This window comes from Drosophila teissieri, chromosome 3L (genome assembly GCF_016746235.2).
Source record: "Drosophila teissieri strain GT53w chromosome 3L, Prin_Dtei_1.1, whole genome shotgun sequence".
In the NCBI taxonomy this organism is placed as follows: Eukaryota; Metazoa; Arthropoda; class Insecta; order Diptera; family Drosophilidae; genus Drosophila; species Drosophila teissieri.
Window position 1 is genome coordinate 7,196,108 of NC_053031.1, and position 27,385 is coordinate 7,223,492.

General features: G+C 43.4%; 1 protein-coding gene across 1 annotated transcript; it reads right to left on the reverse strand.

Annotated features, from left to right (window-relative positions):
- Positions 1 to 29: 29 nt before the first annotated feature.
- Positions 30 to 27,227, reverse strand: LOC122616313 (dendritic arbor reduction protein 1). The gene is made up of 6 exons (XM_043791723.1): positions 26,406 to 27,227; positions 8,369 to 8,948; positions 6,947 to 7,662; positions 6,078 to 6,759; positions 4,129 to 4,188; positions 30 to 586 (listed from the first exon to the last, which is right to left on the reverse strand). Exons 1-6 carry the CDS (start codon positions 26,466 to 26,468, stop codon positions 399 to 401), a joined length of 2,289 nt encoding a protein of 762 aa, XP_043647658.1. The 5' UTR covers positions 26,469 to 27,227; the 3' UTR covers positions 30 to 398.
- Between the last annotated feature and the right edge of the window lie 158 nt (positions 27,228 to 27,385).

A 27,385-nucleotide genomic window follows, 5' to 3' on the forward strand; every position in this document is an offset into this window, starting at 1 on the left:
AAACATCTATGTAGATCTACTGTTCTATATGCAAAGAAGTTTATGTTTATACACAATAACGTAATCCTAATTTAGCCTAGTTTCATTTGTGATTGTGGTGCCGAGGGTATAAGTATTTGCCTTATAGTGCGGGTTAGTTGGTACAGTAGGATGATGTTCGTCAAGCAGGTGGTAATTTCATTTACTTAGCCTACTTCGCGTTTGAGTTAATTGAGTGGGCAATGTGTACAGTGTACTCCCCACTCCCAATTGGTTAGCTGTTCCTAGAGTAGAGTGCGTACCATCTAGTAGTTAACCTTTCAACTAAACGAATTCATTTTATCTACGCTAAAGTCCTTTGGATTGTGGTATAGTTCAATTTGCAATTCTGCAGCCGGGCCCCCCACCCTGCGCCTTCCTCATTTGTTCTTGGGCAAGTGGCGCTTCATGTGCAGCGCCAGGTGATCGCTCCTCGCGAAGCTCCTCTCGCACACGATGCACTTGAAGGGTTTGGCCCCCGTGTGCTTGCGGTAGTGCCTGGTCAGCTCGTCGGACCTGGCGAATCTCCACTCGCATTCCGGCCACTGGCAGGTGTACGGCTTCTCACCTGGAAAACGCAAATAGAGGATCTCGAATTAGTAGGGTCATCAACTGGTTTTTAAGAGGTTATTTACTATGCCCAGAACCACTCTAACTCCCTTCACCAATATTTCCCCATTGAAAACGTCCTACGAAATAATTGAAATATAATTGATACCTTATTGTTTTGGCCATTGCGAAATGACAACAGCAGAACGGCAGCTGCAGTAGTTCGCTACACAAGTTTGCATGTTGTGTGTTTTGTACTCGGTAAAATATATTACCATTTATGCTACCGAGCCACAGACATTCGAAAAAATGCCAACGGTGAGCAGAACTCTTTGTTATTGGCAGCGCTGTATGACTAATTCAGAGCCTCCGAAAACCCCCCAAAACATTCAAATGCGACATAAACACAAACATTCGTGTTCAAACATAAACCGAAATTGAATGAAATAATTATTGCGGCCGGAGATTTCTGCGCGAACTTGACATTTTTGGCTGCCAGGCTATGGACTTGTATTTTGTGGAGCGAATCGAATGGGTTATCCATGGACATAATCCAATTGGATTGCTTTGGGTGTGCAAAATTGGGATTTTGGTGCTGAAAAACAGCAATTTGAAGTGGTCTTAAAGTCGCAGAATTTTGAAATATGCTCAAAGATTTTAGTTGGGTAGTAAAGTTGAACTATTTATGTGATGGGTGGCTGTTTATCATTCCTGCCTTTGAAGTTTCTATGAAACTTAATGGGAGGAAGATTGTTCTCTTCGAACTTTCCCCTATTCATGCCCTTTTCTAGCCACCTTTACCCATCTCAGCATCGAGATCTCAGCCAACATCAAAGTGAGTAGACCTGGGAATGTTGTTTATTATTATTTTGTACATCGAACAAACGCACAAATTTTGTTTGGTTTCCTCGGAGATTTTGGGGGCTCTCGAGACCAAGAGATCTCGAGTGGCACTCAGCTGACACTTTGCTGGGGATTTTCGGATAGAAACCCAATGCCCCTCGACTCGTGGCGTGACTTATTGGTTTATTTAGATCTCTTTTAATGAACTTAAGTGCCCCAATGCGATGCGAACATAATCGCGGGGAACGCGGGCTTAGATGGACACGTGGTGAGTTTTTTGATTCAAAAATGGCCAGACGGGTACGGGTGAGTCACCTGGCCCAGAATGTGACATTAAAGACCTCCCCGGCCGTGGGAATTAAATTTGGCAATGATCACGGCAGCCATTCAGCCAGCCGCAAAGCAAACAAAACCGACTAGCGAACAAACAAAAGTTATGTAAATGTTGTTTTGTAATGTGCGATGAACGCAATGCGATAAGCGCAGCGGAATTACTTCATAATTTTACTTACAGCCGCGATAAGGCCAACGCGGCAATATAAATAAATTCAGGCTCCATTGGGGATTGGAACTCCGAAGTACGGACCATAGCCCCGGGCTCTGGACCATAAAAGACCTCCTCCAGTCTCTGGGCATAAAATCAAACTAATTTATGGCAGCGCGAACGTATTAGCAAACAAATCAGTACAAAACAAGCCAGTTCCAGCCCGAATCCCGCCACGAATCTGTATCTGTATCCGAGTTCGAGTCGGAGTCCGAATCCTAGGGCCAGGCTGCGGATACTGGACCGCAGACTAGAGAGAGACTGGTTGTGAGATATGGCAAATTTATGCGTTCGCCTCCTGCATAAAGATTAGTTACCGAGTGATTTTCTAATCGACTCAGCCCGATAAAAACAAAAAGCCCAAATAAAAATGACAAATTTACGAGCCATGAGGTTTACATATGAAGATGAGAGAAAAGTGGAGATGGCCGGAGTGAAGTGATGGCAAGAGGAACAAAGGAAAACCGATTCAAATGTAACAGAGCAGATATTAATTAAGAAAATGAACTTAATCTTATAAAAAAGAAAGAAAGAAGTTGCTCATTCCAATCGCCAACAGCATTGTGTGCTTTGACGGTGTTGACCAATAGTTTTCCTCTTGCTAATGGACCTCTTCACTTCGCGCAAACGAAAGACTTAGGAAACGAACTGCCGCGGACAGCTCGATGACTGGTAAATATTTGCGGTGGAAATCTCTCGATCTCGTCACCATTCTTCCCCCCCTTTAGCAACGAAAACTCTCGAATTCTCAGCCCGGCGTTGCTAATCAGCAGAGACAACAGCCTGGTGGCGCCTCAAAAATGGCATGAAAAATGTGTGTGCGCTGCGCCGAGGGGAAAATAAACGAAAATCTATGAATGGATTGGAATGGGCTGGGCTTTTTGCCGGAACACAGCCAACTAACTCGAAAGCCAAACAAACCGACAGCCATCAGACGGTAGCAAAGCGTTTCTGTTTCTGTCTCTGCATCTCGGCCTGCCACTCGGGGAGTTGCGAAAGTCGGCTCAAATCCAATAAGCCCGGCCCGGAATTCGTGTTGGCCCGAAGCTGGGTGTTACGATCTGAACCAAATCGGAACGAGAACTATTAGCATTTTCAAGGGAACCCACTTGAGTTCGGGGTTAACCCAAAGCGGCCGACCTCTCGTTGATGGGGCGTTAACTTTATCAGCCAAGTGAAAATCAGCGCTGCGCACAAAATCATAATAATAAAAATGTTTTTAAGCCAGCGCTTTAAGTTGCGCATAAATCAGCTGGTCATGTGCGATTAATAAAACGGCGGAGAGATGGGATTCTGCCATTTTTTTGTTTTCTTCCTTTATTTAAGTATTATTTTTCCCTCCGCTTTCGTGGAGGCATTAAACGTGTGGCCCATAAAACGAAGACAGGTGATCTTGGTGATCGGTGGGCCACTGCAATGGCAACGGCAACGGCAACGGTGAAGGCGACGGCAACGGATCGTCAAGTGTAATCCGAGCAAGGAGGAAATGCAGGCCAAACGTGCGCCCAGCTGATGGCGTTGGCGATTGGCGATTGCTGATGTTGCAACTGCCAACTTGCAACTGCAACTGACCACAAAGGCAGAAAAAACGGAAAAAAGCGAAGCCAAAGCCGCAAAAACAAACCGTACGAATCACGATTTCGCTGCGGTTGCCTCCGTGGTGCAAAAATTGAAAATGAACTGCACACAGGGAATAATTTCGGTTAGAAGTGGTCCTTGGAAAGGCGTCGAGTATTTAAAAGTTTAAATGTTTTGCAGTGTTTGTTCTTTTCTATTTTCTATTTAAACTTCATTCCACCAAATATTTCAACCAATCTTCCTTATCTCCTTTTTTCTAATAAATGTAAAAAATATTCTCAGTGTATAGCACTCAAAAAAAAGGCGCTCGAAGCTCTCTGGGCCTTCGCAAATTATGTGCTGGCAACTACAAATATGAGCGCGCGAATTAATCAAAAGGCGACTGTTGCCCAACGTCCCGAAAAGCAAGCGGTGCAGCTGTTCGCCGGTGGCTCATCGGTGGTTCAGTGGTGCAGTTGGGTCAGCCGTTTGCTCGGTGGTGCACAGCCCACATGCGAGTGGACCAATCTGAGGCAGGGGGTCAAATGCGAGGTCATCAAGTGGGTGGTTGGCTGGGTGGTAGTTTTAAGTGGGCTATCTAGTTGAGGGAAACTCACCCGTGTGTATCCTTTGATGGGCCTTCAGATGAGAGCTCTTTGTGTACACCTTGGAACAACCTGAAATTCAGAAAAGAGGAGAACGTTTTATCAGTTTAAGAAACTTAAAAAATCTTCAGACTCTGTATCTTCAGAGTTAGGCACAGGATTTCAAAATGGCAATCAAGTTTTCGACATTTAAATTTGTTAAATCGTGTAAACCACACGATTGGCGACTTGAACAGTAATGTGTAGGGGTTTTGAAATATTGTAATTGACATCTTCGTTAAAATTAAAATTACATCTTCGTAAATAGAATTTATTGCCAATAGTTATTTATAGCTTGTTGCATCCGAAGACTATAACGTGTTTTTAGAGCACTTGGCTGCCTTTTGCGTTCACCAAAACCATATCAGATGTGCAGTATCAAATTCCGATGGAGAAGCCATTCCCATAAACTGGGTTAGTGGGCGTGCACTTTTAATTAGCGGGTGAAAGTTGCACGAGATTCGCTTGGAACCTGCAACAAGCTGGTAGCGAGTGACATTTATGAGGCATTTACCGGCGGCGTTATTAGTGCCCCTTTCCCAAAAAAGGATTTCCCGGGGATCCCCGCACGTTCGGGTCTAATTGAAAGCTGCCCAAGCAACGTGCCTCGAAACACAATGCCTGGCTGCCAGTGAAGAATGTTGCTGACAACCACCAGCCAGATACAGCAGCAACTTGGCTGCAGCAAGCAGCAACGAGCAACCAGCAACATGCAACCTGCAACTTGCAGCGATCGTCGACAGTTAGACAGTTGGAGATACTGAAAAGCACTGCCGAATCGGAGGAACTCCGCCAGTCCAGACATATCTCACTGTCTGATGCGTGCGCTTATGGCATAATAACTTCATTTGGACAGCGTTTCGGCCGGAGTTGCCTCAAAATGGCCATGGCCAACGTGTCAGACAATTGTCAATTATTTATTAGTGGCAACGCACGTAGTCGGTTTCGAACAAGCGACATTGGGACACGGACGGAATGCGTCTGGCTTTTGGCTTCTGGCTTGGAGTTTGGATTTTGGATTTTTAGATTGAGTCAGACAGCGTCGCCTTAAAAGCTTTTTGGCTCGTAATAGTGATCGATGGCTAATGGATAGTATTTGAAGCGCTCGTTCTAGGCAGACTGCGGGTGATGTCGTGATCTCATCTTGGGTTATCTTCGCCGATCTCGACGAGATTAGCTACCTGCGGGTAATCGCAGTACTGAGGAACCTATTAGAGATTTCGAAGTGATTCAAAGCTAAAATTAGATTTTCTATCTATATCTTTTTCTATAACTTAGCTCCTCATATCTTTTACATTGATCACTGCTGACTCAACGATCTCTCGCCCACCGCTGACATTGAAAACGCATTTGACCAGGCAAAAATGAAACAGCATGCAAGTGTAACAAAAGCCCAGGGAAGGTGGCTCGCAACTCTTACATAAATATGGCAATTGGCTAATTAGAATTACAAAGAAGGCAATTGAAAAGCGCCACAACAGCAACAGCGACAGCGACACCAGAAACCTGGCACTCACACAGCACTCAGCACAACAGAAAACCGAAAGATAATAAATAAATGTATAGATAAATAGAGAATAAATAAATGCCGATTGGGAAAACGCAGCACGCATGCGCAATGAGGATCGCACGTGGAGCGGAGTTTGCTAGCCCCAGAGTGGGCGGAAAACGGGAACGGGGGGAGGGGCGGCAGGTGAGTTTGTTACGAAAAGTGTCGCAAAGCGCGCCAAATGATAAACGATGCAGAGGCATGTTGCGACTAATAACGAGACATGAGGAAGCGCATCTCTGGAGATCTCTGAAATATGGGTCTTCCAATACGGAGGCATTTCACTCTTCCTATACGAGATTAAATCCCATTGCCAAGTTGATTATAGTTTATAATTTTTTCTATTCCCCCAGCTTAGTTTTTTTTCACTTACCAACAAAATCACAGTGGTGTATGCGCCGCTTTTCCAGCTCGGGATTATTGCGGCGGTTGTAGCGCACCGTTCGCACGCTCATCAAACTGGCGATGTGAGCCGCCGTTCCCGGTTGGTGGTGCGAGTGCCGGCCACGCCTCCCGCCCCCCGAAGAGCGGGGGGTGGGCGGTGGCTGTTGCTGTGGCACCTGTTGCTGCTGTGGTTGTTGCTGCTGCTGCTGAATGGCACTGGCGGGTGTTAGGGTGGTCAGAGTGGTGGTGCAACTGCTGTTGCTGCCCGTGGCTGCACCACCCAAAAGTTGCAGCGTGGGCGGCGGGTTGATGTGGCCCAGCACATGACCTTGCTGATAGGGCGGCGGTGGGGTGGTGCGGCGTTGGGCGGCTGCGGCAGCTGCTGCGGCCACCATCGAGCTGCCAGGACTTCCGGGATCCGAACTGGGCGGGGTCAAGGGTGGCACGAACATATGGCGACTGGCGGAGGAGGCGGAGGACGAGGAAATGGACGAGGAGGAGGCCGAGGGAGTGCTGGGCGCCGCGGGGGGACACAACTGCTGCAGCTGTTGCTGCTGCTGCTGATGTTGTTGCTGTTGAGCACCGAGTTGAGCTGTGGGCGTGGCAGTGGCGGAGGCGGTGGCCGAAGCGGCGGCTGATGGCGGGTGTATTTGGTATTTGGTGTGGAAAGACTGCGGATTAAAGAAGCAAAAAAGAAGGTTTTTTAATAACTAAAGCACTTTTCAAGTAATTTAAATCTGATTCAAGTGTCTGTTGCAGATGTTAAGAAACTTGTGTAATTGTAATTTTCATAAGCTGAGTTAGAGGCGTGTATGCCACCAATCACAGAGGCTGCAAATGCAACGCGCCGTCACTCACCTGACTGCTGTGCCAGCTGTAGCCGTAGGAGTTGCCGCTGCTACCGTTGAGATAGCCGCCGCCCGATCCGGAGACCAATTGAGATGCGTACTGTTGCTGATAGGAGGAGGTGTTGCCGCCGCTGTCGCCGGGGGTCGCCAGCTTGGGGCTGCTGCTGCTGCTGTTGTTGTGCTGCAGATGCTGCTGCTGCTGATGCTGCTGCTGTTGCTGCTGCAGTTGCAACTCCACCACCTCGACAGCGGGTGGCAAGCCAGACAGCGCCAGGCTGGGATGATGCTGGTACAAGTGCTGCTGCTGCTGATAATGTTGCTGATAGTGTTGCTGCTGGTATTGCTGCTGATGTTGCTGCTGGTGTTGCTGCTGCTGCTGTTGTTGCTGCTGCTGCTGGTGTTGGTGGTGCTGCTGTTGTCGCTGCTGCTTCTCGGTCTTTATCTCTAGGGGACTGAGCAATGGGGTCGAGAATGTCTCGAGCAGACTCTCATCGATCGCCTCCATCTTGACCTGCGGCAGCTGCGATGTTGCAGATTCGGCCGTGTTGCTGCTGCTGTTGCCGCTGTTGCTGCTGCCATTGTTGTTGCTGCTGCCAGTGCTGCTCAGCATGAGCGCGTTCTCCGGATCGATATTTTGGATTGAGGTTGTAATATCGTCCCAGAGCACGGGTCGCTGGTAGGGATCGTCCAGCGGATCGGCGTAGAGAGCCTCTTTGTTTTTGGTTTCTGTGCAATCGAAACGGACAGAAAATCGCCTTATAATCGCCTGCTAACACTTTATGCAAATCGCGGCATGGGGAATTATTAATGTACACAATGAAATCTCGCATATGCATGAAATTTCTAAACAGCTGCTCGTTTGTTTGACTATTTTTAGAGCGACTATTTAGTGGGGGGGCTCACCATCAGAATTGAAACTTTTCGTCTAGGCTTGAGGTGTTTATTGATTGGCTTTGGTTTAGTGATTGATGGGAAGAAAAGCTGCCAATAAGAAGCTTAACAAAGTTCAAGTAAGGCTAACCTATGGCATAATATACCATTCACCTAAACAAGGAACTAACTTTATATCCATTTGTATTATTTATTAAGTTTGCTGGCTTACATTAAAACTGCTTTATTGCTCTACACCTTAAACCCTTTTATGTAAATCTTAAAAATGTTCTTCTATATATTATTTCAAATACTACAGCTCATTGGCACTTCGTGGCGACCCCAGTCACTTTTGTGAGCAGGGTCTCCAGCTTGTCTATGTTTTTTTTGGGCGGTTTCAGATTTCACATTTCGGCAACAAGCCGCAAACACGTTGGCATCGCTTGCTTTTCTCTACTTTGCTATTGACTTGCGAGATTTCACTGTGCGTGTAATTTTTTGTGCCCATCAAAGTTCCCACTGCCGATCCGATTCCCCCCCATTATATCATCAATATACCCACCATATAGATACTCCTTGTCGCTGGAAGTCGCACCACCCGTTGACGCAACCACCGCACCACCGTAGCCGAGTGCCACTTCGTAGGGCGCTCCATCGTAGAGTGGTGCACAGCCGTAGGCTCCGTTTGAGTTGGAATTCGGCGATCCGGCGGGCTGGAGTTGCTGCTGCTGCGCATGTGCAACATCGCTGGCGTACGAGGGGGCGGTGAGGTGGGGCCACGCCTCCGATGCACCACTTTCGCCACTTTGGAGGCTGTGCGAGTGGTGCTGGTGCAGATGATGGTGCTGGTGGTGGTGCTGATGGGAGTGATGGTGGTGCAGGTGGTGGTGGAACTGATGATGCTGATGGCCTCCGGTTGCCAAGCTGTTGTTGCTGCTGTTGTTGTTGCCGGTGGGTGTTTGGCTGCCGTTGCTGTTGTTGCTGCTGCTGTTGCTGCTGTGGTTGTTATTGCTGCTGCTGGTATTGTTGTTGTTGTTGTTGGCAGCTGCCGCGGCCGCTGCCAGAACCTCAAGCTCAACATCGGCGGGCTCGATTTTATGCAGACGACCCATCAGCTCGTGCCGATAGTCCAGTTCCGGGGACTGCCAATGAAGAAAAGCACAGGGAGAAAATGTGTTAGCAACGAAAAATAAAATACGAAATTAGCAAAAAAGCCTAATGGGATTACGGAAGGTATGTTCATGTATAAGCCAATAAAAATTAAGTAAATTACTATAATATATAAAAGAAAACAATGTGTATTTACTGCGCGTTTTCTTATTAAAAAGTAAGAAATGGCCAAGAATAAAATAATTGTAAGACTTTTTCCTTTGTGCAGCTACAGCAGATAGTCGTGTGGTATATGGCCCATTGGGCAATCAGAGCTCCAGACCTTCTTCTCTCCGGCATCCACCTCTATCTGCGCCGCTTCCCTGCCATAAATTTTGATTAAACTTTTATCGCCCTGCAACACTTTCTGCTGCCACTTGAGCAATCTCATACCCACTGCCCACTGCCCCCTGTCCGAATCATCCGAGTCTTATCTTTACGTTCATTTCTTTTCTTCGGCTTTATTTTTATTGCATTCTCCGCTTCAATTTCGTTTTGCTCGGCACCGAAATGTGTTGTTTTGTAGATTTGTCGTCTGATTTTTATTTTTATTTCGATTTTGATTTTTATTTTTATTGCCCAACTCGGGATCTTAATGCTTATGCGCTTTTAGGGGAATGCAAGTTCGTTGTCTAAGTCATTCGTTTTGAGTGGAGTATTTGTCCAATTTGAATATCTCACAGCAAGCTGTGCAAACGGGAACAAATAGAAACGCGCTAAATGTGTGGCTTTTGTCATGCTAAGACTATTTTTGTTCTTGTTTTTGTTTGCGGACTTGAGGCCTACAAATTGCTAATTCTGGAGATGATTTGCACATCAATTTTATCTTCCCTTACAACGGTGTTTTAAGAAACGTTTCTTTGCGCTATACTAAGTTGATTAAAGTTTTTTTAACTGTGCTGTAACTTACAAATGTTTCCCTTCTTTCTTCTATTTGATTGCATTTTGTTTTGGCTAATTTTTAGAGATACTAAGTTGATACTAAGTTTATACTAAGTTGATTAAAGTTGTTTTAACTGTGCTGTAACTTACAAATGTTTCCCTTCTTTCTTCTATTTGATTGCATTTTGTTTTGGCTAATTTTTAGAGAACGGCGGACGGCTTATTTATGGCAACACTTTAGGTGGTTTAGGCAAACATAATAATCATTTGGCAAATTAGTGAAATTTTTTATACACGAACGAGCCAGGCTTTTCACATGCAAATGATGCGGCCAAGGGCCCATATATCAAACCAACTGTCGATCGGAGCGAAGGCTGACCATAAAAAATAGCAGAAACCAACGAAAATCTGACTCAAATTCGAGAAATGCCCGACACTGACTCACTCCCCCGTGAAACTTCGAAACTCCGACAACAAATGTTGCCTCGTTTCTGTTTTATGAGCTGAAAATTTACGAGCGTGGCAAATTATTTTAGCTGCAATATTTTTGCGCCAGCATTTTTCATTTTATTTGCTGCGGTCGCTTTATTTTCATTCTTATTTTTGGGGCTATGGATTTTTGCCAGACCCACTCGGTGCTATTTTCGTTTTTTGGGTTTTTGAGTAATGTTTGTTCGCCGCTGAGGTCAACATGGCGTGTGATAATTTTAATAGATTTTTGTGTTTCATTGCGGGTCGTATGAGTAATGTGTGGAGCAGCCATTTTCCACCGCTCAGTGGCGAGTGCGAGTTGCGGTTTTCCACGAATCGAGTTTTCCACTTGGCAAATGTTCAGGGCTCCGATTGGGGCTTTTCATGGAGTGTGTTGGTTAGTTGGCTAGTTAGTTGGGCAGCTAGGGCGCATTTAGTGGGCTCTCCACGCAAATGACCTCATAAGAATGCGTGGAGCGTCGTGTTTGGAGGCCCGCGGAATCTTTAAGTGGGTTCGATTGGACTTTGGGGCACCACCACCAGCAAAACGGTAATTGTGTGACAGCCACCAGAACCACAAACATGAATTTCAATTATGAACTTTTTGTTCTTTTGGACATTTCTTCGGCCGAGGTAAAATTATGCTCAGGTACTTATAATTTCAGTTTTTTACACACCGACTGGCACGCCAAAGTATTTTTATTTATTTGTGTTTTTTTCCATTATAATGCCGTTGTCAATAATCACTTCTGGCGGCAGCGTCAATAAATGGGTATTATGTACGTATAAAAATTTGCATAAATTGTACTGGAGAAGGGAGTTCAAATGGCTTGTGTGTCCTGCTTTTGGTCTGTGAGTTATTTGCCCGATTGTGTTGAAGTCTTGGACATTTTATGTTATTGTTTATTGATTTGACCCATTTGGAGTGTTGATGAATTGGGTTTGGTGTCAAGATTTGAGTTGGCTGCAGAACAGCTTATATATTGCAAGCATAATGTATTCACTAGGAGAAATTATAATTATTAAGAGGGTCAATTGATTTTACATTTACTTTTAGAGAGGTGTCTCTTGTTTGAGTAGGAAGTAGTTCGTGTGTATGAAAAAACCAATTATTTATGAGTCAGATAACTAATAAATAAAAAGCATAGTTTATACCTCGAATAAAGGGTTGTTTATCCCTGAATATTCCATTATTATTCTGTAACTTTCTGTGGAACTGGAACCCACATTTCCACTTTCCCTGCAACTCCACCTGTCGGCAATCTTAAAAGGCATACAAAGGCTTCGTTTTCACCGGCAATACTTGGATAATTTGAACGGATTCTCTCATATTCCGCGACTCAAATTCAACATGCCCCGTTTGCAGTGCATTTTGCGGCTGTTTAGCGATTCGTTTTGGTGATTTTTCATAGCCATCTCTGACTTTTATGTGGACTGACAGGCGACGGCGATGACTGGTGGCGGCTTCTGCCGCAGATGCCGCAACTGTAACCTGCAACCTGCAACAGGTAAGCAGCAAACAGCAAGCAGCAGCATTGCAAGTGCAACTGCAACTGCAACTAAAACTGAGGTTGCTGCTTTGGCATTTCTCAGGTGAATGGCAGCCGAAACGTGAGGAGTTGCTTGGCTCTTAATGGCCAAGCGCGTTAAGTGCACAAATAAAGTTGTTAACTATTGTTTAACGCCACCGCCACGGAAAACAAGACATGGCCATACCTACACATGTAGTGGGGCTCCCAAAACAAGACACAAAAAAAAAGGGTAATATTTATATGAAAAACAAGCAAAAAGCATAAAAAATAATGACAAACATAAATATCAACTTTACGAGTGCAACGTGACTTCATTTAAAATCGAACAAAATATGCAAAATAAAGCACTGCCATTCGGATACGCACGCACACACACACACACATGAATGCCTCACCTACACATGCAAACCTCTCGCACGTGCGTGTTCGTGGTCAAGAACCTCAGACCAAATTTGGCACTTGTTGTGAGAAATGGAAACAAACGAGGAAGCAGGCAAATACCCCTCCAAACGAAAAAAAATAAAGCCCATAAAAATTAATAAATTTGATGTTCCATTATATTCGTTGTTACTTTTATTGTTTCTCTTGTCGTCTCTTGTGTCGTCTACCAGCTTCGGCAGCCGTTTTGCATTTTAAAGAGCCGTCCAGCGAGAGCCTCGTTCATTCATTCAATCGGCTGGCATTTCTTTTCAATTTAACTCTATCTATTAACGACCATCAATATGCCAAAAATTACTATATAAAAAAGATGTCAAATTGCCAACTGTTTATTTGATATTTTTACCTCTATTAATGCGAAGCATTTTCTTAGCCTGCCTCTTTGGCTTGATATTGAGCCATAAAATTGGCCATTTTGCGTTCGATCTCGGCGGCTGCGACAGCTGCGCATAAAGTCGCTCATAAATGTCGCTCCATAAAACTCGTAAGAAATGGGTCCAAATCATATCAATAACAAAAGCATTTGAACTGCGGGAAGCGATAAATTAAATGCCTAAATGGTTCGACCAGAATGGGGTTATAAAATGTCAAGCGATGGTGCCCACACAAAAGACCCCGCAGATAGCGATCTAATTGGTGCTGTAATTCCCGAAAACATCCAAAATATCATAGTCTTTACAAGATGGGGCTTTCTAAAGCGATTGCCCGACTTCATTAACGGCACGTGCCGAATATCAGTTCATCATCTATGCCAGTGCTTCCCCCACACACCCAGTGCAAAGTAAAGCAGAAACAATGAGCGCCTGGCTTTTGTGATAAGGCCAACAAAAGGCTGCTCACAGCGAAGTCTGATTTATCTGGAGGATAAGCAGAAGCGGCCTTCAAAGTTGGCCAACAGTAATTGCTAGGCCAAGACAAAAAGCCAGAAAGACAGAGCGCCAGAAAGAAAGAAAGGCAAGAAAGCAATGGTAGAAATGCTATTAAATAATCGATGGCGTATTGTTCGCGAATCGAATTGCCAATCGCGCCCCAGGGCCAAACTTGAATTGAGTGCAAAAAAGAGAGATACTCGTACTCGTGTATATATAAAAACATATTTCCTGAAATCTGTTTAATGAAACGACGGCTAATGTTTATTATCGCGCGCCAGTGAAAGTTTCCATTAAGGCAGGAAGTAATAGACTTGACACATTCAAATGGCCGATCGCTCTGGGCCAGAACAAGTTCGCTGCCTGAGTCTTTCGTTTGGCGAGAGTGGCGAGTGGGGCGAGTGGGACGAGAGCAAGTTCGTTGCCTAAGTCTTTTGTTTTTTAGCGTTGAAACCAATGTCAAACCCCAGGGCTGACCCTCTTCAAAGCCCACGAATCGCCGATAAGTCCCGCCAGCGAATTAACCCCAAACAACGGGCGCCATAAAATCTAAACGCTGGACCATAAAAACCCGAGTCCGATCTGGAAGATCGTAAAAATAGCTTAGTCCAAGCATATATGCATATAGACGATTTGTTTTGGACATGACTCAGCCAAGGAGCGAAAAGCGATTTGCATAAAAAATCGTTGGCAATTATTTTATTGGACCAACCGCACATAAATCTTGGCCAACGAGAGAGCGGTATGCAGTGCGAGGGGTAAACTATGCCAACTATGTTTTTCCGCATTTTCCGCCGGCCAAATCAGCATGGCAAATCAAATTTGGAACAGTAGTTGAATCGCTCTTTTCCTCGGAGACCAACGACAAGTGCTGCCCATGCTCGACATGCGTTTTGCATCGTTCCGTTTGGTTGCGAAATGGCCAACTCCCTGCTTCTACCGCTTTCCCTCTTTTTTTGGCCAACTTAAATGTCACCAGGGGACTTGAGGCCTGTGTGTCTCCTCCGCGCGACTTGCAGTCATTTTCTGGGAATTGAATTTTCCGTCCACTTTACATTTGCTTAGAGGAGGCTTTTCCCTCGCTGCTCCACTGTTTTGCATCGAATATCGAATGGCCAATGCCCTGTGGGATGTGGACCCACAAATTTCAGTTAATTTTCCAGTTGCAAGAGGAGAAGGGAGGGTTGAACTTGCGGACTTTTTAGAAATGTTTAATGCCTTTGTTTTCCATAGTAATTCCGATATTTTGTAGTTTGCATTAAAATTCAAAGCATTATTTGGTTGTAAATAGTTTTAAAAGGGGATTGCAACATTTGTTCAGTGTATCACCATTTTTGCATCGCCTGGGCTCCCTGCTCGTGGCATGCCACATGGGCTCTCGGTCCGCAGACAGGCGTGTAGGTATTGACAAGCCAAGCGCTACCTGCTACTCGATGTGGCCAAGAGTTACACACCTCTGGCACACCGCCTCTTGGAAAACTAGGAACTCTTTACATGGACATTCCCCGGCGAGAATCATTTACACGCGAGCAAATCGCGGCCGAGGGAGGGAAACTCTGCGGGTTTTGAATCTGTTTATTTGCTTGTCGCCAGCCACAATTTGTCGGCACAGCTGGACGCGTCTCCTTCGCTTTGCTTTGGCACCTGCAAAAGCAAACAGAAAACAGCCAACAGCCAACAGCCTACAGCAACCCAGTCTTCGGACTTGAGATATAGGGAAAACTGTGTTCGGTCCATCGAAGGCCGAGCCGACATTAACACCTTTATCTGAGGCGAACTCATCAATTAGGTAAAAGAGCGCAAGACGGGCTCATAAATATTTAAAGTATATTAGGCTGCAGCAAACGAAAGGGCGCGAGAAGGGAGATTTCCAAAACTCCAGAGAGTAACGGCACACAGAAAAAAACGGGATAGGCCTATTAACTTAGATTACCACTTATCGCACTTTATAGCCGATGTTACAAAATATTTCTTCAGTTTATACATACATTTCCAGGACAGAAGAAATTTGTTTGGTAAATGGGAACCTTGCTAGAATTTTTCCGTGTGTAGATGAGGCCGGGAGAAACTGATGGGGGGACACACAAGGTGTCAATTTGACATAAATAGGTCTCGTATCTTCAACTCCAGCCACGCTCGTGTCGTTTACATAATTAAATGAGGTCTCTACCCCTCACCTTATTTTCTCCGATTTTTTTTCTAATCGTAAAAGAGGCGCTAAGTGGCAGGGCAAACAACACAGTACAGCACAAATCTCTCGAAAAGGTGTTAAAAGAAAAGCATGAAGCGTTTATCTTGCGTAGCTGCCCCCCTCCACCCCCTCTCTATTTTCGATTTCTCAAAAGTCCATTAAAAAAATCAAATGTTGCTGGTCATTTTTAATAGGGGCAGCTGCAAATAACGAAAAACTCCCGCTCATCCATCAGCTGCGATCAAATTTGAGATCATCATCATAAATTTAGCTCAACTCGCCCACATATCATTTTAAAGGATCCCCGAGACCTTAACCCTCCGGTGAGTTCGTTTTCTGTATTAACACCCTCGGCACCGCACCGCACTGTTCTTCAACTTCACTTCTTCAACTTTGACGTCACTCGCTGTCAGTGTCTCTTTCATTAGCGTTCGGGTTATTAACCACCTGAGCCCCTGGCACCCCCTGTCCTTAAACAGGCCTTCTGCCCTTTTGAGCCGGCATTTTAACACCTTTTGCGAAGGTGTTCCGTTGGCATTGGCGTGTGCTGTAGACGACGCGTGCGCGTCTTTAACCAACTCAGCTCGCAATGTCTGTTTAAGTGCTTAATGCGAAATGAAGAGGGAAAGATTACAAGTAATGGAGATGGTTAACTTTACTAGGACTTTAAAAAAATGCTGTATAGAAGAAAGCACCCAAAAGTGTTTACGTTGGTATATCTAATCACAAATCAATTAGTGCTTAAATATCATAAAGCGCACAAAAAAATAAAATCAATTATAGTATATAAAAACCTTATACGTAAATGCATAATAAAGTGGCAATGAAGCTTATTGCCTTTTTATATTAGGAGTAATAAATGAAATCACATAGCAATTAAAGGCACAGGTCAATTAACTTTTGATTGGATAATTTTCGTGTAGGCTTAATCTGAGTTTAACAACAACGATGATTATTAAAAAGCTAATTTAAGCCTGCGTTTTTACTACTCTTGTAAGTGTCGAATCTGGCGGAATACTAAATTCATTTTATGATATTCATTTTATCTTCATAAGGCAAGAAGTCTGTAAGTTGCAGAGTTTTGGAAGGAATTTAGTAGAAGGATTTACTGCAAATCACTTAAGTGTCCCATTTTTCAATCTTCCACCAAATATGCTAAACTTTGCTCCTAGTGACCCAGATTTTAGTGGCGTGATTCATTTGAAATGCTGCCACATGTTGCAATGCCCCGGCCATATAGACTGTATATTCTCAATTGGCGATTCAATGGACCTTTTCAAATGCCATTCATTATGCCACTAAACTTATAAGCTACAAATGTGTCTCCGCAATGTGTCAGTTGCAGTTCCCCAACGGCGGCATAAATCACTTGCCAAAACGGCAGCTCCACCAGAAAAACAGAAACTGAAACAGAAAACAGAAGCAACAACAATGGTGACCACAACAAACACACAATGCCCGACGGCCAAAGAAATGCGTTAATCAATGCAAGACCCAAACAAAAAAAAAACAAAAAGAAGGAGGCTGCCCAAAAATGGTCAAAAGACCAGCCCACAAAAGTCAGTCGCACGTGAGTCCCAGATGATTTCCAAGGGGGAATTTGAGAGGCTATTTCACTTGCCGAAACTTTTCAACTTCCTCATTTGGCGAGACCACAAAAATAAACTTAATACACATTTGCCGCTCTCCTACACCCGCCTGCGAATCTGAATCGCACTTCATTAAGACTCCGAATATTTGTAAAAATAACAAAACCCAAAAAAAGGAAACAAAACAAAATGTAAGCTTAAAATATTTGCGCTTTTGTTAACGAGTCGCAAAAAGGCACTCACAATGCGGCAGCAACAGGCATTTTGCGTTAATGATGCACATTGTTCAGTGAAAATGAGAGGCTCACACTGAAAATCCGAGGCTGACACCTGCGAAATGAAGGATTTCAGATGTGAGGGCTGATTTGGGCTTTTGTAAAAAAATATTGGGTACAAAATTAAATAAATGATGGCAAAATGAGCATTAAAAAAAAATTACATGCATGTATCTTGACTTAGGCTCATATCAATGCAATGACATAAGATGTTTCCCTTTAATTTTCAGCACTTCAGATCACTTGGTCAGATCTGAATTTCTAAAATTCGTTTGTTAAAAGAGACGTGAAAAATGTGTTATTTGTTATGTGACTGCCCGGACACTTAATTCTCACTTTGATTTATGCACATCTCAGCCCACTTTGACGTCAGATCGTTTTTTCCTGCAGGTGGGCGTCAATTGGAGCAGCTGCATCCAAAAAATAAAACCCAAAAGCTGAACGACACACAACAAACAACAAAACAAGCCGCATTGATTGCCCGCTTCCTGCTCAACAAAAAATGCACTGGAAAAGGGGGCGGGAAGCGAATTATGCACTAAGCGATTGTCATTACAATAAATTTCGCATATTGTGCGCATAAATTTCGCAAATGCTTCAAAGGAGCCCAGGCAGCTGGGACATCCAAAACTGGAGTTGCCATGACTCATGGACTCATGGGTTCTTATTGTGGCAGAAACTGGGTCAAATTGCGGCAATGCGAGTGCGAGTGCTTAGAAGACAATGAGTCAACGCCGCGTATACGCAATGTGGGCCAGGCAGTAACTTCTTCGAAGTGACATTTCCAGTTGGGCTCCAGTCTCTGGGCCTTTTCGCTATTTGGTTATGCGGCTTTTTGGCTCTTTGGCTCTTTGGCCGTAGTTCGATTTGGATTTTAGGCAGCTGTCAAGTTGTCAAAACGTTTGCCTTATCGACATTTCAATTAGGTCTGCAGCAGGGAGAAGTTTGCCACATTAACGATATGAATTGATAGTTGGCCTGTCAAAATCTTTTGGCACATATCTATTTCGTTTGACTGCCGTTCAAATATCAGCCGCATGTGTGCCGAGTTGGCAGTCGCATATGCAGATTGTGTGGCAAGTTAAAATGCCAGCAGACATCAACTCTTTAACATTTCTCGACTTCTGTTTGCATCGGCTACTCCATCCAGAAAACTCGGCTATATCACCTGCTCATTCAGCAGTCTATCTGTCCAATTAAGCATTTATTTTGCGACATTTAATTAGGCGAGATAGAGCGCTTAGTAGCTGACTGCGTTGAGTGGAAATATGACGAGGTTTGAGGAGTGGGAAAATAGCCAAATACTAAAACACACACAGTTATTTAATCATACAAATTGGGTGCTGCTGTACTTTTTTATTGACTACCAATCTTAAATTTGCATGTCGTGGAATTGAAACTTATTGAAATTTAATTAAACAACTCTACACTTGTATGCTGATTAACCTTCAATCTCCCCATCGCATCAACTCACTTTCATTTTCGGCAGCGACTTATAATTTACACTCAGCAGTAACTGCGCTTTGTTTATGGCTCATTTAGCTAATTTCACTTATTACCCCTTACAGCATCCCGCCTTCAATTTGATTTATTTTAACGATCCACCCGAATGAGTTTAATTAGCAGTGGAGGAATATATAAACAAAGCAAGAAATTCGCTTCCCAATTATTCGAGCTGAATTATTCTGCTGCTTATTTGCTTAATTCTCGTGTTAAATGCATTTAATTTAACTGTGACATATAAATTATCGGCAACCTTGGGCAATTCGCGTTCTATGCAATTAAATAAATTGCGAGGCGAGAGATTCGCGGAGCGGAGAGATTGTGCTGCTTTTTAAAAACAAATAAACTTAAGTTAGGATAGCCAGGGGGCGCAAATATTTTGACGATCGGCTTGCACAATTAATAAACAAAAATCGCGCAGAATACAGGGGCATAAATTATAAGGCTAACATATGTCTGGCCTGGACATTATAGCCATAGTCGCGTTCCCCGCCAGCTGCCAAATGCAATCACGACTCGCAGAATCGGTTGGTAAGAAATCATAGCTCTCCAGCCTGAGACAAATGCGGCATGATGGCCCAAGGGGACGGGCCAGGCAATTACCCACAACTGGGAAATTAAAATGCATGTGCAGTGATTTTGAATGCTGGATGGGGAGGGGGTGTCTTATTCGAGGGGAACCTGGATGCATGCGTGTGGGGCTCGCTGACCCCTTGAACCCCCGACTCCGTCGCATAAAATATGTGACAGCTTTGACACCAACAAACAAATAACCGCAGCAGCCCATGGAGAGCCCCTCATCCCAGCTCCAATCTTTCGTATTCACTCCACCCGAGGGGAACATCATGTCCGACAAGATTTTCGTTTAAAACGCGAACAGGTTTCGCTTTTATTTTCCCTCTGCGTGTGCCGCCTTTCAGGGAACACTGTGCTGCAGGAAAGTCTTTCCAAGGTGTTTTTACTTTTAAGTATTCTGGTAATTCCCATATGTCATGTTTATTATTATTATTTAAATCTAAGCATTAGGTATTCATAAGTTTGCAAAGTATTAAGAATCATAAAGTATTAAAAGATACTTTTCAATTATCAATTATTATTTTGTAGCTCAGTGTAAGCCCAGCGAGAAAGGCTGGCGCGGATTATGCTAATTTTCGGCATTTCATTGAGGAAAAAGTCTTCGTATCTATGAGTATGAGTCTGTTTATCGCGCTGCGAGTGTGTGTGTGAAGGCATTTCATTGAGGCCAAGCGATATTTACGCAACCAGTTAACAGAAAACTCGAATCCCAAATAGACATGGCCGGCAGAAGTTTCTTGGCAAGGGGGCTCCAGGTGGGGGGGCCAGGTGGGTGAGACTTGGGCAAAGAGTTGAAACAAAACTCCCAAAATAGATAAAAGTCCAAGGGGCAAAATGAAATAAATCAACGGACGGACGACGAGGGAATAAACAATAATTTGGTTAAATTAGAAAATCGGTAACAAAAATCAATGATGCTGAAAATTTTCATAATAATAGCGTTAATAGCCATCATAACAACGGTCGAAGACCAAACAATAGGCCAATATTTTCGGCTGGCAGGGAAAGGTGGGAAAAGATACTCCGCTGGAGTTTAGTATCGAATTGTTTTTGGACTCGAAATGAGAGACTAATGGTCGACAAATTGCTCAATGAAATTGATATGGGAATGGATTCGGTACTGAAGTCTTCGAAAAAGCCACAGAGCAAAAATGTCTCTCTTAAAATTCAAAAGATTCATAACAAAATCGAAGCTTAATCACAGCCAAATTACAGATACATTGCAAGTTGTACAATTAAATGCATTTGAATTGAACTTAATGACTTACTAATGACTCACCTACATAATAAATGATTCGAAATGTTTTTGGTATTTTAAGTTATTCGGCCCTAAAACTTGTGGACATTTAAATAAATGTTATTGTAGCTATAAAACGATTTCAAAAGAGTCTTTTGTTTTATGGCGTTTTTTAAACTTAATTTTATACACTTAAATTCCATTTGAACGTTGTGGCTTAGCCAAAATGGCGACGCGGCGAGTAGATGAGATTTTCCGTTCTCTATCTAACGGTTTCAGCGCAATTGGCTTCCTAGGTACACACAGATACACACACTCAGTAAATAGATGGCCATTTTATATAGTCACTATGTACAGATACTTCCCGTCGTCGAGCGGTACATGCGCAGTGTCACGCATTCGCTCAGTTGTTCAGCTTTTCAGTCCGCTCCGCTCGACGGCTGTTAAGCACCATTAAGCAGCAAAAGTCAGCAAAAGTCAGCGTCGCCATGTTGAGACAGCCCCCCCTCGCCGCTGAGCCCCTGATCCCCACCTACCGCCCCCACTCCCCCCGCGCGATAACAGCCGCTGGAAGTGTCCAACCAAAAGTCGACGAGCTATAGCCTAAGCCCCGCAAGCGCAGCAAATCAAAACACATTTCATAGCTTGAAACAAAGCAAAAAACTTAAGTGGAGAGGAAAACAGCAGCTAGAGCTGCGAGAGAAAGGTCAGAGGTGGCGAAAAGGGGATCATTTCACTAATATTTCTAAATATGGTTTAAAACATAATTGTAAGTTTATCTAAATTATTTTAAAAACTGAATACCTAATTCCTAGGCCATCAAGCGATTAACTATGCTTATGCGTATGAAAACTGTTGGGACTGAGGTATTAGCTGCTGTACCGCTTTGGCTCCAACCCCCCTGCGAACCCCCGCTAAAAACCGCCCACCCCGCCACTGACTCGCCGCCATTTGCCGAGCGTTTTGCCATACAGTTGCTGCCGTGCCGTCGATGTTGCTGCCGTCGTTCTGCTCATGTGCGCATGACGAATGACCGCAATTTGCGACAGTTTTTTTTCCCCGGCTCCTAAGTATTTTATTTATATTTTTTTCTTTTTTTTTTAGTTATTTTACTTTACATATCTGCCTGGCTGACTGATGTTGTTGACTATTAGCTGTCGATTGTGCTGCCCGCTGGTGTGTGTATCTATTTTCATTATTGGCTGACTTTAAATGTGATTCCTATTTGCCTTTGCCTATATATAAGTTTATTTATTCTAATGACAAGTCACTCGAAACTGACTGATATTGATATGGTTATATGGTTATTGTAGTCGCTATTTGCTATTTACTATTTACTATTTACTATTTACGGTTCCCGTCTAGCGAGCCATTTTGCTATTGAGAGCGATTTGGTTTAGTGGGTTTCAGCGATCGCTTTTTGAAAGCGGATTGAATAGATTCTATATGTGATATTCAATTTGTTTACGTGAAAATTCTGCTCTAGGGAATTTACAGATTTTGTCACATCTAAATTTACGACCGAATAATTCCTCACTATTATTCATTTTTAAAGCGAAGGGAAACAGCAATTTTCCACCACATTTTAGCAGTTTCCCGAAGTCCTAAATATAGTTTCCCCATGATACAAACTCGTTTTCCACCCCCGCTCGCTCATTTGCATAAAACCATTCGCACAGCTATTGCATATCACCGGGATATTGAATATCCCTGGATATCCTTGAGGGCAAACAGGAATGCATAATAAAACATTAATTGATGTCGCTGACGCGTCGTTTGGGAAATATTCTCACAATTTCACGCTGGGCAATCATAATATTCGAATATACATTGGGGTGGCCAGTGAAGCTATGAACACACTATGAACTACACTACAAGCACTACAAATAAACGCACAGGAAGTGCCCTGAAACCCAGGGCCTACAAAACCAATTTCCGATCAGAGCTGGAAAAGCGCTCAGCCATATCGAGGGGCTCTTAACCCATTGGTAGCTGAACTCGAGTCAACTGGCATGCGCAACATGTAGATTGTGTGGAATCAATAAATATTTGAAATGAAACTGTTGAATAAACGCTGATCGGTCGGACACAGGATTTGCGGGCAATTAATTTGTGTTATTCAGGAAATTTAAGAGGGGCCCAACGACGAAAGTTCAATGGCCAAAAGGCGATTATTGACAGGCCCTATTAGTGGGTCAATTGCCCAGCGGAGATCTCAATGCTGCGCTGGCCACTCGTACCTGGCGCTTCTGGCCGACTTATGGCCATTTCGTGTACCTTTCTGTACTCTGGCAATTAGCGATCGATCGATCGATCATAGAAATCTCGGCCGGGTGATAAAAGTTAAGTAAGCACAGAACGTGAATTGAAGTGTTTTTAGACGCACACTCGTATATGCGACTGCGCTGGGATATCGCCCATCGGTCCACGGACTATATATAATAGTGCCTTACGAAATGTGCTGTGATTTCGATTTCGATTTCAATTTAAATTTACCATATGATGTCGTGGCGGACTGGTTTGTTTGAACCTTTGTTTGGGGCCTTACGACCGATCGAGCTGATCGAGCGATGGAGACCATCCGATGATGGCTTTATCATCGCCCCCCGATCAAATGTGTTTTTTTTTTCTCACCTTGTTGTTGAAATGAAGTGAATTCGAGGCGAAATTGAAATTAACAGCGCCGGCATTTGACATCGGCTTGGGTCAACTATTCGAAGATTTCACGCAGATTTTGTTTCATAATCAAATAATTGATCTTAATGCGGCATCGGAGCTTTAAATGAAATTTATTTCATTCCATTCGCTGTCGTCCGCTGAGCTTTTGATCCCATCAAACTCGAAACGAATTGCGCTTCAATGTAGCGGCGGTTTTAGCACCTCTGTGAGCATAAAAGTCTTTTTTTGTCTTTATATATTTTCGGGCAAACTAGTTTCCGCAATAATTCGCCGAACTCAAACATGTTTCCCCTTTTATTTTTGGGCCTTAGGCCCGGCAATCCGTCAAAAATTTAAGGTGATACTTTTGCTGAGTCGAAAAAATGTCGAAATTAGCCGGTCAAAAGGGTTGCCTTTGCTCAATAAATGCTCACTCACGTGCCATAAACTTTGGGCAAGAAATGAGGGAACAAGATCTCGAATTGGGTTAACTCAATAGTGAGGATTCTATTGAAAAGCTTTTAAGAAATGCCAGTTGATGGATAGTCCATTTGATGATTTCAGACATTGTTTTTGAAAGGTATGTGTAGATATTGAAGGAGGTGTTTTAATACTTTTAAAGGATAATACAGTTCTTTCTTGAACTATTATCCCCGATTGCAACATCATTCCCAATACTTGTCTATCCAGAAGACCGCAAGATTTGATGTGCACCCAGTGGCTTGTGAGTGATTGATTCTCGTGGCACGATTGACCTCCAAGTTGGTCAGGCGGCGAATCAATCAAAACTGGCTGCAAATAAATGATATTTTTCCCTCGACTTTTTTGTGCCATTTTTGGCGCATTTGTGTGTCAGCTTTCGTTTTCATTTGCATGAATTGGCAAAATCAAAATAAGGCAAAGACTAGACACTAAAAACTTGGCATTGTGATGGAGGAAACAGAAATTACTGACGGGATTTGCATAGGAATCGATCGATCGATGGGCGATCTCCCACTGGGCCTTAATGAGATTTTTGGCCAACTGTTTTCATGGCTTACTCCAGTTATTATTTAACTACCATTGTCTGGGCGGTGTGTAATTGGCAATCGGTGTTTTGTTCGGGGGCTCGATCCAATCTTGAACTCAATCCGAAATGGAAAGTCTACTAGGCACTAGGGACTAGGGACATCATTATCTTATCGCGCCATTATTCGGCCGTTTTCTATCTAATTTGCCACGATTTTTTATGGCTCAGATGAGCAGACGGCAAAGCAATTGCACGGGGCTGTAATTCTTGTTAAATTTCAGCTCCGATTTCGATTCTTTGAAGGCGGCCGCCTTTGTCTGATTCCGATTCGCAAATGCAAATATTTTCTATTGATTCAGATTGGCTATAAACTCATATACGTTTATCATTTCGCATATTAGAAAATGTCTTTTATTGACAAATCACTGGAGCGACTGCAAGTTTCGTTTAGTCTGAAATAATTTGCATAGTTCTTCGGCCCCTGCTGACAGTAGTTTTCCCCTCCTCTCAAAAACGCAAACTGTGAGTTATCTGATTTTTATCTATATTTAATTATTTACGATTGAAGCACAATGGTTCAGGGCCATTAATCAGAGCTGCAAAAGTCGGCGCTATAACCGCGTGGCTACGTGCTCGATTAGTTCCATTATTCACTGAATGTATCCGATACGCAAATACTCGGATACTGAGATACTTAGATACATGGATACTTGGATACTCATTACAGCTAATTCTGTGTAAGCGATCGTAAACTAACTTCGTTCTGAGCCATAAAATACGAGAGTTTTTCGTCATAATCGCCGTGAGTCGTGGGAATTACCTTACCATATCTCGTCATATCTGCTAAATCAGTTGAAAACGGAAGAAGTCCGCCCCCTCACCCAAGAGCTAACACTATCTGGAGGAAGTGGTGGTGGGGATTCCAGGGGGCCTAAAGCGCTTTGTACTTTTGCGACTGCGTGTAAATATTTGACAACACATGCCTAATTAGTGCAGCCATTGATGGTGACAGGCGGAACAAGCACAACACTTGTCGAACACCCAGCTCTTTTACGATGCCTTTTTACCCGGAATCGCCAATGTCTCGGGTTTCTTCGCCTATAGGTATCTATGTATATCTTTTTCCCTGAGCAGTTCGATCCTTATCTCTGGTGGGGAAGGAAGTGTTCTGAGGAGGGCAGCTAGGGGCACACATCCCAGAGCTTTTGTTGAGCAAGTCAAGACGCAAGACTTTCTGCGGAACTGAACTGAACTAAAACTGAACTTATCAATGGGCGTAAGGCAGGTAGACCCGTGGTTGTAAAATGTTGAGATAACGCAATAAAACGGGGAACGATAGGAAAATTTAGGAAGATAGCCTCGACATCATATAATTTATAAGAAACATAATCGGGGCTTAATGAAAAAAGTACTTATACATTAAAAAATTAATCATTGCGATCAGTTTTACTACACTAAAGTATTTATTGCCATTCAGCAATAAACAGGATAAACAGTATTACTCATGCGTACCCTTGCCATTCGTAATTATGCTCTCATAGTATCCAATACCTTCGATCAATGCCACCCAGTCGATGATCGGGCTATAGCCCGATCCAAGGTGTTAATCTCTGGGAACACACACTCGAGAACACACACAAAATTCTGCCGTTCAATTCCTCATCTCAATCGATAATCGAGCTAATTTGTTTTCGGTTTTATTGTAATTTGCGATTGCCGCGTGCGTTTTATTTATACTTGTACTTGAATTCGTACTCAAAAATCGGCAAAAATGTGGTCTGTTCAAGATTTGCATTTTGATAAGCGGAAGTTGTTGGGCTTAAGGTGATTTTCATGTGATTTGTAAGCTCTCGTATTTGTTGTGTGCCCGCTGTTTGTTGTCAAATTTGGCTAAAATTAATTTGCAATAAAAGCGGCTTAATTAGCGCAGTTTGTTATAATTATGGTTCGTAAGGCTTTGTTGAATTTGTTTGAATTGGCTTTGACGAGAAACCAATTGCAAATTAATTGACTGATGTTTAAGATTTTTAATTGTTTTCAGATGAGTTAATCTTTCTTTTGAAAGACATGTAATATATGAAGCTGTTTTTTATTGATTAAGCTGGGGATTTCTTATAACAATATCCTTTGTTTAATAACACAGCTTTTGGCTGGACTTATTTGATTGATTTTCAGACTTTCTTGTTTTTTGTAAGATTTTCTTTTAGCAACCGAACTCACCTGCATCACCCAGTAGTTATTGTTGGCGGCAAACTGATCACCAATTATGATATCCGTATGCATTTAAGCGGCGTTTTTCGCATGAAGCTTCCTCACTCGACTGGAGACCAGGGGTATCGCCTGGCGGGGGAGAAGGGGATGCCACCGATTCTGCCGATTCTGGCGATTCTACCGATATTCTACCAATATTTAACCCGACAATTTGCAACTGGGCTCCGTACTTTGCGTTTGTGTTTGCGGACAATTAAATGGCGCTGCTCTGACTCACGAGTCACGATCAGTTCAAGGCACAGTGATTAATCAATTTCGGATGCGAATTCAGAATCTTATTTGCAAACAGATCGGATCGGATTTCGGGATTATTATTGAATAATAATACTTCTGCTTGACATGGCACTGCGAGCGACAGACATTGCGGCACGTTTTCTTATTATTCAATTGCTTTTTGTTAATTTTGTTAAACGAATTAAATTTGCAAGGATATGCAAATGAAGGCACTCGATCACTTTCTCTCACTCTTTTGTTTCCCTTTGTTTGCACACTGATTTTCTTATTTCTTTGTATCCTTTGCGTTAATTGCAAAAACTTAATAAAAAAGCCGCCGGCTTTCGCTCACTTCCGCATTCGATCAGCTTCGGCTTGTATCTTATTTGTATCTGTATCTCGTGTTCCTGTCGATATCGTGTATATATGGGCAGTAAATTCGTTGCGATATTCTACAGATAATGGTAAGGCACTTGCGGTTATTAATTTATAACTTATTTTCTGTTTTCTTTAAGGGGATATTTTTGGGCAATTCACGCGCTCGTCGGCGAAGTTGTTACTGCGCTGGCGGGAACCGAGTTCGTACTGATTGGACGAGCGCGGGTTTCGCGCAGACGAGCCTCGAAAGTCAGAAAGCCAGTCAGCTAGCTGCCGCTTAACCCCCGCCGCTTAACCCTCCACTGCCCGCTCTGCCACGCTCTCGCTCACCTTTCGTA

Coding starts and splice junctions, on each gene's coding strand:
- LOC122616313 (XM_043791723.1), bottom strand. CDS start 26,468: ATGCATACGGATATCATAATTGGTGATCAGTTTGCCGCCAACAATAAC. Junction 7,663..8,368: donor CGACAAGGAGTATCTATATG/GTGGGTATATTG, acceptor TCGATTGCACAG/AAACCAAAAACAAAGAGGCT. Junction 6,760..6,946: donor ACAGCTGGCACAGCAGTCAG/GTGAGTGACGGC, acceptor TTTAATCCGCAG/TCTTTCCACACCAAATACCA.